This window comes from Cebus imitator, unplaced genomic scaffold, assembly GCF_001604975.1.
Source record: "Cebus imitator isolate Cc_AM_T3 unplaced genomic scaffold, Cebus_imitator-1.0 Scaffold64, whole genome shotgun sequence".
NCBI classification, from domain to species: Eukaryota; Metazoa; Chordata; class Mammalia; order Primates; family Cebidae; genus Cebus; species Cebus imitator.
Genome location: NW_016107379.1, coordinates 4,881,599 through 4,895,051, shown reverse-complemented (window position 1 = coordinate 4,895,051; position 13,453 = coordinate 4,881,599). Strand labels below are relative to the sequence as shown.

The following is a 13,453-nucleotide window of genomic DNA, read 5'->3' as shown; positions in this document are numbered from 1 at the left end:
CGTGAAGGGGTTTGGGGAGTGGGAGAGCTTGCAGATCTGTGTCCATCACGCAGGCCTCCATTAGATTCATCATGTAATTCATTCCAAATTTTTTGATTTTGTTTTCTGTTTGGATGCTTTTGGCAGAATTTTAACCAATTGTTTAGCATTAATTTCAAGAGTAACTATTTTTTTTCAGAAATCTGTGAAATATTAAGACTCTTTTTCCACCCATTGTTAGGAGATTTCGCAGTGGATGTTTACTCACATTGCTGTTGTTCGTGACTTAGTAGATACACAATATAAAGAATATCAGGAGGTAAGGATATATAATCATCATAATGGTTTGTTTTACATTTTTTATATGTGAAAGGTCTCTGTTTGTCCCAGTATCTTTCTGCCCATTTTAAGGTACTGGCTGGAGTGCATTCATCATCAGATGATGGTTTTAATTATCCCTGCTATCAGCTACTTTGGCAACTGACTTTAGGATAGAAAATTTTAATCTTTTGTCAACAAACTGCATTTCAAAAAGCAACAAACTGAAAATGAGCACAGCTGAATTCTCTTAACATTCACTACTGACATGTTACATGTCTTTGTTCCTAATAAAAATAAAAATGTAAGAATGAGCCTTCTTTTTCAGACTTTTAACAAGGGGATTGCAAAAACATGCATCAAAGTCTCTGAGAAGTCTCTTAAAATTGTAAAAAATTACAAGATTAAATGAAATTATTTTTTACTGCACTACAAGTGCTTGGCGATTATGTCAGTGAAAAATAAATTCATTGAAATTCTCTTGGTGATTTCATAATTACTCAAAAGCTTATCTTAAATATTTTATTCCCAGAGTAGCTATTTTGGATCTATTAAAGGTTTCTGAATGATTAACTGCTAGTATTTTATGGCTATGACACTAGATCCTTAGTTTCCCAACCAAAGAACATATAAGTACTACTATGATAGGTAATATTATAATTACTCACTCAGTAATCTTTACTGTCAGTTATATTTTAGAAGTCTTTATTTTTAGATTTAAATTATGTATACTTACGTTCCATGAATCGTTGGGCAAGTTAGTTATCATTGTCTACTATTGAAATGTTACATATTTGTCATTTGATAGATAAGAAGAATTGTACTGTGTCATAATTTTCATTTAAGTAAAATGGTTTGGATCTGTCTCAGATGCCAGAAGAAAATGTTTTCTCTTTGATTTTTATATGAACATCAAGTTCCCTGTTAGTGCTGGATGTTTATATTCTTCATCTAAAATCTTTGGAAATGTTTACCTTGCTCACCAGTAATCAAATCTGTTGGCACTATTTCTTTATCTGATTTCCTAGAATATCCCCTATTCATGTTTTGGTAGCTATTTTCCAGTTCGGTGTATCCTTAAATTACCGTATGTATTTATTAACTCACATAGAGCTAACCGTTTCAATATATTTTCATAGTAATATTATCATCTTTTCTGTGCCAGAAAAACAAGCTTTTTTCAACTCTCTGTTCCACGATATTGCATACTCTAACCTATACACGTCTGTCATTTACTTGGTGCTGTAAGAAGTCCACCTTCTGCAACAAAGCTGCTTACTTTAACCATAAACAAATGTAATTTTACTTTTATAATGTTAACTGAAATGGTGTGGATTGTGTTTGCTTCCAAATAATAACTTGATTTTCAGTGACTTGTAGACTTGTTACTGTTACTCCTGCTTTTGCTTGAAAACCGACCTGGACTCTTTCCTGTCAGCGTCAGCAGAATGCCCTGAAGTACGTGACAGAAGAGTGGTGCCAGATCGAGTGCGAGCTGCTGCGGGAGCGGGGCCTGTGGGGCCCTCCCATCGGCTCCCACCTCGACAAGTGGATGCTGGAGATGACAGAAGGGCCCTGCAGGATGAGGAAAAAGATGGTGCGAAACGATATGTTTTATAACCATTACCCTTACATGCCAGAAACTGAACAAGAGACAAATGTGGCGGTGAGTATGCAGAATTCGGCGATCACAGTGGCTCTTTCAAGTTTTTATTTTCCTTTGTAAGCATTTTCTTCTCTGTTAGGTCGATTACCTCAAATAGCTAATTTTAAAAATTCAAACTCTTTTAAATTGATAACTTCAGAGTGGAGGTGGAATGAAAAGATGCAACAGTGTAACAAGGAGACATCATAATGAAGTGGTTTAGATCACAGACACCAAAGCCTGACTGCCCAAATTTAAAACCTGGCTCTGCCACTTTGCTATTGTTGCTGGGTTACGGTGTATTAAACCTCTCTGGGTTTTCATTTTGTTATGCCTGAATTGGAGCAAATAATAGTTCTACCTCATAGGACTGTTAGGAGGATTAAATTCATTAAAATTAGTTAAGTACTTAGAATAGTGTCTGGTCCAGAATAAGCCTTATGAACACGTGAACTTTCTAAGTAGCTCTGATCATATAAGGTGAGGCAGCTTGAATTGTTCCAATGCCTCTTGTTTCTCTGCCAAACACCCTGGCTCCATTTATCTTGCACTGATTAGCTTAACCTCAGTCCTGATGCTAACACAGATTAGCATCAACCTAAGCGTCCATCAGCAGAGTAATAGATGAAGAAAATGTGTTGTGTATACATAATGGAATAGTATTCAGCCTTAAAAAAAAAAGAAGGAAAGCCTGCCTGTGGCAACATGCATAAACCTGGAGGACATTTTGTTACATGAAATAAGCCAGGTACAGAAGGACAAATACTACTTGACCTATCTCACTTGTATGTGGCATCTAAAACAATCAGACTCAGAAACAAAGAGTAGAATGATGGTTACCAGAGGCTGAGAAGCAAGGAGAATAAGAGAGATGTTGGTCAAAGGGTACAGTTTCAGATAAATAGGAGGAATACATTTTTTGAGATCTGTTGCTTTCCATAGTGACTATGATTTATAGTAATGTATAGTTCATTTCAAAATTGCTAAGAGAGTAAATTTTAAGTATTCTTGGCACAAAAATTTTTAAGTATTTGAGGTGTTGAATATGTTAATTAATTTGTCAATTAACAGAAAAATTTTTTAAATAATAATATAGGTGAGTCTTAGCTCCTTCTAATAATTATTAAGATTTTAGAAGATAGCTCTCTAAAGTTCTACTTTTCTCAAAGCTATTCAGTTCTGTCAAGAATGCCATGTTTGATGCAACTGTGCCTTAAAGCACTGTAATTTCTAATCCTGGAGCACTGTGTAAAAAAGGTAATCCACCCATATTTTTGCAGCCTGTTACTAGCACTTACTTTTATAAGAGCAAATTAACAGTATGATCTTTTAATTCTTAATCTTTTAGTCTATTGAGAATTTAAAGGCCGGGCGCGGTGGCTCACGCCTGTAATCCCAGCACTTTGGGAGGCCGAGGCGGGTGGATCACGAGGTCAAGAGATCGAGACCATCCTGGTCAACATGGTGAAACCCCATCTCTGCTAAAAATACAAAAAAACATTAGCTGGGCATGGTGGCACGTGCCTGTAATCCCAGCTACTCAGGAGGCTGAGGCAGGAGAATTGCCTGAACCCAGGAGGCGGAGGTTGCGGTGAGCCGAGATCGCGCCATTGCACTCCAGCCTGGGTAACAAGAGCGAAACTCCGTCTCAAAAAAAAAAAAAAAAGAGAATTTAAGCCATTAGCAATTTGATAAAATATTTCTTATCGAGTCAATGCTTATTTAAACTGAATCCATTCAAGAATACTAAAATATAAATATTCTCTCCCAAACACATGACCACCTTACTGTTTGAATTTAACTGAGGCATATACTTCTGAATTATTTTTACAATAATCATGATAATTTTTATCTGTACTCCTTTCCTTCCTTGTAATAATGTCATTTGTTTACAAAAGTATATTTAAACTTCTGTATCAGATAAAAGCAAAGTACCCTATTAAGCGTTCACACCTACAACCTTGTATCATCAGCATTTTACCTAGGCAAAGGAATTCACCAGCCTGTGAAATCAAAACAGACGCTCTCATAAATAAGTATACATGAGATGGAACTTATTTTTTTAACAGATGGGTTACATGTTGGAAAATATAAGACAGTTAAGAAATGTTGGAGATACTTTCACATAAAAGGAAAAAGCAGCCAGGAAGGAGAGACAGTTACAGAATGTAGAATTCATGCTGCATAGTTCATGCACAAATCAAGGTCAAGGTCAGTCTGCTATGATGAAATTTGCTGAAATAATTCTGTTTTTAGTAGTTTACATCTTTTGTAAATTTGGAATGCCATTAAATGTCCACTTGTATCTTTTGGAATATGCATTCTGGCAATGTTAAAAACAAATTTTCAAAAAGCAGTAGTATCTATTATCCCACTGAATTCTACCATCAAGTCAAAAAAGAGGAGCTGATATTTATAAAGGAGGATAATGGCAGGGTGGATGGAACCGAAACAAAAGCTAGAGTTCTCTGAACAGATCTTGTTTTACAAATTGATTTGGTAAAACACAGTAAGCCAGATCAAGCTTGTCCAATCCTAGGCCCATGGGTCACATGCGGCCCAGGATGGCTTTGGATGCAACCTAACACAAATTCGTCAACTTTTTAAAAACATAATGAGACTTTTTTTGCCTTTTTTTTTTGTAGGTCATCAGCTATTGTTAGTCTTAGTGTATTTTATCTGTGGCCCAAGACAGTTCTTCTTCTAATATGGCCCAGGAAGCTAAAAGATTGGACACTCCGGAGCTAGATTCTTTACAGAGCAGTTTGCATGTGTTTTGTTTCAGTCTCCTAACAGCCCTCTGAAGTACAGTTAATATTGTTATCCAGTTTTACAGATGAGGAACTGAAACCTAGAGTAGGTAAGAAACCTCCTTTTTGGCTGCAGCTACTAAGTAGCGTAGTAAGGTAGGAATACAGTTCAACAGTCTCTTAGTAGTTGAATCACTTTGAAAAATAAAAGATTCTAATGTTTGCCCATTTTGTGACATTATCCATTGACAGTAAATATATTCCATATTAGGTTTTGTCTCTCTAGGGCTAATGAAGTACCTAATGCTTAATGAATATTGAGTGAATAAACTGGCAGCACTCTGTTCAGGCTTTTTTCCATTGTTTTCTCTTTAACATTACATAGAATTTTCCTCACTCTAAAACTTCTTCACTATAATGGCCTCAAATCCATTTTACGGCCGTGTAGTTTATACAGTTTAGGAGAGGCCTCTATAAGAAAAAAAGTACAAAATTATGAATATAAAAATTAATAGGGCTTTGTTTCCAAGGTTTTGAAAGTGGCTCATGGAAGTGAAGGCCACTAAAGTTTAAGCTACCTTAGCTTCATAGTAAATCCACCTCTGCCGTGATCTACATTAAAAAATACTGGCTCCTAGAGTTAGAGACCAATCAGTTCTTTCCTTTAAACTTCCATAAATTTGTTGTCTTCCTTGCATGCATGTTTAATATAGTAAGTACTTTTTGTGACATAATAGGTTTGTGTCAACCTAAAAGTTGCTTTTGAAGCCTCTTGATGGTTAAAAGACTTGACCTGGTGGAAGGGCAAATGATTTAATCTTTTGTTTATTGATTAAAATGATTATCGTTTCTCAGTAACATTTCCGTTTTTTGTCCTGTCGCTTAAGCTGAAGAATACAGTGATGATTTAAAAGTTAATTTCTTGTTTAAAAATATTTGATTTGTTAGAAATAAATCAGGTGTTTTTTTTGTTTTACTCATTAAAGTTGTATTTCTTAAACTTTGATAATCTTACATACTGTATAGCAAATAGCTTACCTAGCCTAAGTTTTGAATTTTATTTCTTGATTTTAAGTTGGATGTTTGTGTATAGAATATGGAACATTCTCAGACTTTAAAGCATTGAAAGTTTATCAACTAAAATTATTGTAATAAAAATAGTAATAATAATTACTAATATCCTGAGAAAAATTAAGTACATATGGAAAATTCTATATTCTCAAATAAAAATGATTTATCCTCTACACACAGTGACCTTCCTCGGGGAGTAATTTTCATAATTAAAACAGCTATAATGAGTTCTACTATAATTCTGTATTTTAAACAGAAATAGATAGTGTAAGATGTAAGTCTGGGATTTACTGCAAATTCAAAATCCGATTGTTCTTCTGAATTCTAAGGGAGGAAAATAATGCATATTTTGCCATTTAAAAAATATTTAAATATTAGACTTTAATTTTGTAATTCCCTTATTTTTACAGAATAATAATCTCATACACATTTACTATTCTTTGCAAAGTTCATTAGGGTGAAGGTCTACCTATTAATTTGGGGTTACTCAGGGGCAGGAAGCTAATGAACTTTTCAGTTCCTTTTCTAACTAGGGGAGTTTCTTGTGGCTGCCTCAACATATATTTTTATATGTTGTATGCATGTCACAAGACTCATAGAAACTAATCAGATCAGTTAGGAAATTTCATTGCCAGCATTATAGGAAAATTTGAAATAAAAGAACTATAGGGCCGGGCGCAGTGGCTCATGCCTGTAATCCCAGCAGTTTGGGAGGCCGAGGCGGGTGTATCACGAGGTCAAGAAATCGAGACCATCCTGGTCAACATGGTGAAACCCCGTCTCTACTAAAAATACAAAAAATTAGCTGGGCATGGTGGCGCGTGCCTGTAATCCCAGCTACTCAGGAGGCTGAGGCAGGAGAATTGCCTGAACCCAGGAGGCGGAGGTTGCGGTGAGCCGAGATCCTGCCATTGCACTCCAGCCTGGGTAACAAGAACGAAACTCCGTCTCAAAAAAAAAAGAACTATAAAATTATTTTCTACAAATTCTGACTTTGAAAAATATAAGTTTCTATGTAAACAATTATAGTAATAATTTAATGCTTTTTTAAATAAAAGGAAACCAAAATATTGCTGAAATTACTGGTATAACATATTTACTATTGAATGCTGGGCTTTTTAGTAAAATAAGAACCAGTTAATCAATCAGTGAGCAAATATGTATTAAATCAGCACTGTACCATATGCTGCCAGGAAAAATATGGGGGTATGCTTGGTAGATGCTGCCTGCATCCTGGCTGGGAGTATATATAGTGAATGTCACAGTTAGCTGTGACATTAGTAATTGGTCTGTTTTGTTGTATTGATTTGTTGCATATTTATCCAATAGTCTTTCTTGGTTTTTTGTTTGTTTAAGACAAGATCTTGCTCGGTTGCCCAGGCTGGAGTGCAGTGACACAGTCTTGGCTTATTGCAGCCTCGACCTCCTGGGCTCAAGCAGTCCTCTTACCTGAGCCTCAAGTAGCTGGGATTACCGGCATGCACCACCACGCCAGGCTACTTTTTTATTTTTCTGTAGAGATGGGGGTTTCACTATATTGCCCAGGCTGGTCTTGAACTCCTGAGCTCAAGCAATCCATCTGCCTCGGCCTCTCAAAGTACTGGGATTACAGGTGTGAGCCACCACTCCTGGTCCTATATATATATATATATATTGACACACACACATGTATATATATGACACATATATATACATGTGTATGTGTATATATATATACATATATGTATTTTTTTCAACTTCAGAGTGGGTTGAGGAATCAATTTTCTTCACTTTCATGTGCACATTATGAGTTTAATATGTGTTTACAAGTCTTTTTTTACTGAAGGAAATTTTATATACATTGAAATATACAAATCTTAAGTGTACCATTCAGTGATTTTTTTTTTCTTTTTTTAATGTTGGATTTCCTGATCTGTTTTTGTCACTAAAATTCTTTTATTATGGCCTAGTCAGTGAGTTTTAACAAATATATACATTACACTTTTACCATCTAAATCCGTACCAAGATAAAGAACTTTGATTAGAAGTTAAAGATTATTTTTCAATATAAGATACACTTTTACAAGTTTGCTTTTAAAAAGAAAGATTCACTAAAACCTTGTGAAGTATCCGAAAGTATACCTAGTGGTCCGTTGTTTGTTTTGCCTTGGGAAGCAAACATTTGTGAAAACATTTTGCCTCCTCATGTTTATTATAGGGAAAGGTACTAGAAATCATCACCATATATAAACCGTGAACAGGAAGGAAATTTGGAAGCAGTTCTTGGTTGCATTATTGTCTGTAGCTATTTGTGTGCTTACATGAAGCCACAAGCTGCAGCTCAACAGAATTGCCTTCTTATTAATCAGGATTTTATTCTGAAAATAAAATATAAAGCCACTACCTAGTTCTTTTAAAAGTACTCTTTAGAAAAACTTATAATCTGGGGGCTGATGATGCAGTCTACCTTCCGCTTTCAGCCTTTCTGAGATGGTGAAAGTAGTGAAAGAAGTAAGCAAGTCCTTGTGTTTTTAAGGGAGGATTTTCTTTTCACTGGTTATGCCTTAGTGATGTCTGTGGTATGGAGTATTGTAAATGATAGTTTAAATTAGCCATTTGCTCTTGTTACAACACAGATTTGGGGATAACCCCAGGGAAAGGAAGATGGAAGATACTAGCTAGCATTAGGTTCTGTTATCCTGATTTTAAGTTTGTTTCTTGGTTTTTGTGAAATGGTGTAAAGAGTTGCCTGTAAATCATCCAAGTCAATGGCAGTCTGTGCTGAAGTTTTGTCTGTGTGATTTGTAAGAGTTTGTCCTGTTCAATCCACTGAGACATTTGGCGTATTTAAGTTTTACTTAAAACTGCTTTTGATCGGTGAGAAAGTAACCACAAGATGCTAAGTGATTATTTAAGCTGCTTAGGCTATCATATTAATTTTCTTTCAGTAACTACATCTTTCATATTTCATACAATCCTCAAGAAAATTTTATTTTTGTGTTCCTCATTATGTTTTTTTTTCTGATGTCTATACTTAATACCCTGTTTTCAGTCTGAGATCCCAAGTAAACAGCCTGAGACACCTGATGATATTCCTCAAAAGGTAAAACACAAATTACAGTAAAAGAATGTAAACTACTTATAGTTTTGTTTTTTTCTGATTTTTTAAGTGCATGGTAGACTAGACTAACTTAAAAGATTGGCTTTCAATTTGTTCTTCCTGTAAGTTTGTTAGAGTTGAACAGTTGGTTTCATTCGGGCTGAGAAATGTTCTACTCTTTCTCAGCTTTTTCTAATTATCTCTTTTTAGGGTTTGTATGCTGCTCACTAACAGGCTGAGTATTCACTGCTCTCACTAAAAAAACGTGTACTGCTTCACACGTAAACTAACAAATTATGAGGCATGTTAGTAATGGGCAACCTGGCATCTTCAACTTTTCTGTTACTCTTATTAATTCTTCTAAATACTGAAGTGTGTATTTTGAGAATTCAACAATGTCTCCTCTTTTAAAATTATTTCCTTCAATCAGAAAGAACTAATGGAAACTAAAAGTGTCTGATCACTTTTTAAAATAAAATTTTATTTTAATTAGTAGAAAAATTAATCATCGTTCTTATATTCCAGAAAGATGAAAGTATATAATTCAGTTTTTTAAAGATGTAGTTCCTTAGAACACAGAAATGTGCCTCAAAATATTTAGAGAAAAGTTCTCGTAGGTCAAGTTTAAATCTGTACATGAAGTCGGTAATTAAGTCCCACATCTATTAATTCATTGTCTTGCCCATCACTAACTATGCTTTTATCTTTTTAAATATTAGCAATTTTGAGTTGAAAATACTTGTCATACCTCATATAGAAGAATTTTTATGGTACAAAGTTTACTACCTTCATTTTCAAAAATAGTGCAGTGTTTTGTTTGTTTACCCATCAGATTGATCCTCCAAATTGTAATATTATTTTACATCATTTTAATACTTTCCTATGTCAAGTAGTATTTTCAGTCTCTATTTGCTATATGTCATTCCTCAGTTCACTGGCAACTCCCTTTATTTCCTTGCTCTGTACCTGAAGTTAAAGAAGGTTAATGTGACTTCACTTAGTTATCTTTTTATATAAAATTTGGCTCAGTATCTCATTCTACATGTCCCATCCAAAGGATGCTTGTTTACCACTTGAGTTGGAAATCACTTTAAAATATATATATATATATTGCTTGAAAAGGGTATTCTTGTAAATGATGCATATTGACTGAGTTTGAAGAGTGGACAGTAGAATTTTTAATGTTATATATTCTTGTTTATAGAAAAGTAAAGTCATATTTAGAACGGGGAAGGTTTTAAAGCATGTTTCAGATTTTATCTTTATAAAATTATTAATCCATAGTCTGGGTCTAATTCTGATCTGAGTAACCTATATACATACAAACTTTTCCCTCTGAAATTTTATAGGCTGTTTTACATGTTAGTTTCTCATTGTCTATGATTTTAGGGGGAAAACAATTTAAGTCAGTTGGAAAACCTGTTTTGAGAATAAAGGTTAATCAGGAAAGGAAACGTTCATGTATCATGTTCTAAAACATCAAATCCTTGTGTTTCTAAGTAATTAATTTATTCTTCAAAATGGACTGCTATATGATCTTACTCAACTCATTTAGTTGAGTTGGTTATGGATCATATTCCTTTACACAACAGACCATGAGAATGAGCAAATTGGAGATAGCAGCTTGCAATGGCAAGCTAACCAGACTGTCACCTGGCATAAAACTTTTTTATTCCGTTTTCGGTCAGGACTCTCAGACATATCTGAAGATGGTTTTGGCCATTCTCAGTGAAACCTGGGGATATAGGAAAGAATAGGGCAGTTGAGTCTCCAACTCCAAGTATCTGAACTACACACTCACACCAGTTATTCTGAATATATAAACCTTAAGGCCTGATCTAATTACTTCACTTGGGGTGGAAGCAACCGGGCTGCTCACAGACTAGATAGGCTCCTTGCAGCTTGATGCTCTTCAACAGTGAGCATTCTCTTTACTGGAGGGGGAGGTTTCCTCATACACCAAAGAAGACACACTGCACTAACACATAAACATTTTTTGTCTAGAGATTATTTCAGGAAGAACAAAACTGCTAATACTGTTGTTTTATATGTGTCTTTTAAAAACCTATGGTATTTTAAAATAAAGAAACTTAACCCTAAAGTGCAGATTTACTGTATATACATACAGTCTATGAAAAGCCCCTTTACAAAGGTAACACACCTTGACACCATACCTTTCCTCAAGAATATTATGTTTTAATCCTTGGTGATAGTTATCTGAGTCACTTTCTTTTGTCATTTCTTAGAAACCTGCTCGATACAGAAGAGCCGTAAGTTATGACAGTAAAGAGTACTACATGCGACTGGCCTCTGGCAATCCCGCCATTGTCCAGGACACCATTGTGGAGAGTTCAGAAGGCGAAGCTGCTCAGCAAGAACCAGAGCATGGCGAAGACACTATTGCTAAAGTCAAAGGTCAGCCTACCTTTTTGATTTTGATTAAAAGTGATTTTAGAAGATTCTTGCATTTGAATTCATACAAAAATTTGAGTAACTGTAAACAGTAGGACCAACTTCAAAAATATCCATACATATTTTACCGTCTCACCCTTCTTAAAGATTGATTTCTTTATCAGAACTAAAGAGACTTGCTCTTGTTTATTGCCTACAAATGAATGTCACATGCCCATTGGCTTAATGTTTTTTTTAAACTGTATTTTGCAGAATCCTCAATGGCACTTGATAGTTTTTTTTAATATCCATATGTATTTTTTCATGACACAGCCTCAGGAGGTCTTGAGAACATGTGTCTCAGCATTTGATATTTTAGGTTAATGGCTTAATAACTAAATAAATATTTATAAAATTAAAATAACTACTAAACGTGTCATTAGTGCATATTAGCCAGTAGTAAGGAATAATGTTTTTTTTCTATGAGTTGAGAGGGATTATCCCAAATCAAAACTTTAAGAGCCGAGTAGTTGCTGAATTGTACTACAGTGTCCATAGACTTTCAGATTTTGCATTTTTACACATGGTGCCCTCAGCCGGAAATGCTTTCTTCTTTTCTACAGCTTCTCCATTACCCCTATCTTAACACATCCTATTCAGTCTTAAACCCACTGGTCATATATAAAATCATCCTTCTCTAAAGTCTTCTGCAATTCCTCTGTTCACTGATAGTACATTGTTCATGTCTTTTATAGATGTTTCAGTGATTTTTCACTGTTGTATGTTTTCTCTAATTTCCAAGTTTTTCTCAAAGAGAGAGATTGTTTTTCTAACCTTAATAAATTTTGACACATGACTAGCACAGAATGAGGATTCAGTCAGTTCAACAGTGTAAATCAATCCATTGTTTTAATCTTTTTAAGCCTCTGATTCACACAAATTCAAAAGCCTGCATATTCTATAAAGGCCCAGAGCATAAATTAAGATTTTAATTAAAAGTTAGTTTTAAAATTCAAACATGGTAAATTAAAAATCAGTTTTAATGATTTAATAAATAAAAAATTAATTTCAAATTGTTTTAGAAACTGACAGCATATGACTGTGTCAACAAAAAACACTATTTAAATTGTGATCAGTTTCTCCTGTTGTTATAACATACCTGTTTTCTCATGTGATGACTATGACTTACTCAAAATTTCATAATTGATCCAACATTTTCATAAAAGCATTGAAACTTTTACGAGTTGAACAGAGATTAAAGCCTTCTAATTTTGTTGACATTGCACCAGCACAGTTACTGAATTTGGCCCAAAACTGTTGCTGAATATAAGGTAATATATAATCCACAGAGTTGATAGATGATTTGTGTTTGGGTCATTGGCTCTTAACTTCTCTGGCCTGATTTCCTAGTCTCTAATTGAGCTAAAAGCACAAATACACAAGGTATTATGCTAGACATAGAAATGGAGGTTTTGATTCATTAAACTAAAAATAATACAGCTAAAATAATAATAATAATAATAATGCAGCTGTAAGCTTTCCGCCTTTGTGGATGTTCTCTGCAGGATTTGATCTCTCTTGCTTATTTATTATACTTGTTCGTATATGAAAACAATGCTCTTCTCAAGCCAAAGCAAAACCTCTGGTAAGTAATATTGAAAGAATAACACTCGGGCTGACTTGTGCTTTTCCAAAGTTCTTAGAGCAACTATAACAGGCAGGTATGATGTTACTTTGGATGGCACAAAGAATATTGATTTAATCAAAATATGTGATTTACAGTGTATTTTGAGGACTTCTCTTACCTTGGATCCTCACTGGTTACTGTCAACTGATTTTAATTATCCTACTGTGATTATTAAAAAGTTGTCAAAATGTAGGTAGTAAAATGTTTTCTTATTTTTATTTTTATTTATTTTATTTTATTTTGTTTTTTTTAATTGCATTTTAGGTTTTGGGGTACATGTGAAGAACATGCAAGATTGTTGCATAGGTACACACGTGACAGTGGGATTTGCTGCCTTCTTCCCCATCACCTATATCTGGCATTTCTCCCCATGCTATCTCTCCCCAACTCCCCACCCCCCACTGTCCCTCCCCTATTTTCCCCCAACAGACCCCAGTGTGTAGTGCTCCCCTCCCTGTGTCCATGTGTTCTCATTGTTCAACACCCACCTATGAGTGAGAACATGTGGTGTTTGATTTTCTGCTCTTGTGTCA

The 13,453-nt window shown here is 34.7% G+C and overlaps 1 protein-coding gene across 1 annotated transcript in view; it reads left to right on the top strand.

The window, feature by feature from the left end:
* The window catches only part of WDFY3 (WD repeat and FYVE domain containing 3), a 294,837-nt gene that overhangs the window by 225,611 nt on the left and 55,773 nt on the right, over positions 1-13,453 (top strand). Inside the window, exons 43-46 of the mRNA XM_037739168.1 lie at positions 221-298; positions 1,736-1,963; positions 8,795-8,845; positions 11,089-11,257. Coding sequence (XP_037595096.1) covers positions 221-298; positions 1,736-1,963; positions 8,795-8,845; positions 11,089-11,257 — 526 coding nt within the window. The remainder of the gene's footprint in view (positions 1-220; positions 299-1,735; positions 1,964-8,794; positions 8,846-11,088; positions 11,258-13,453) is intronic.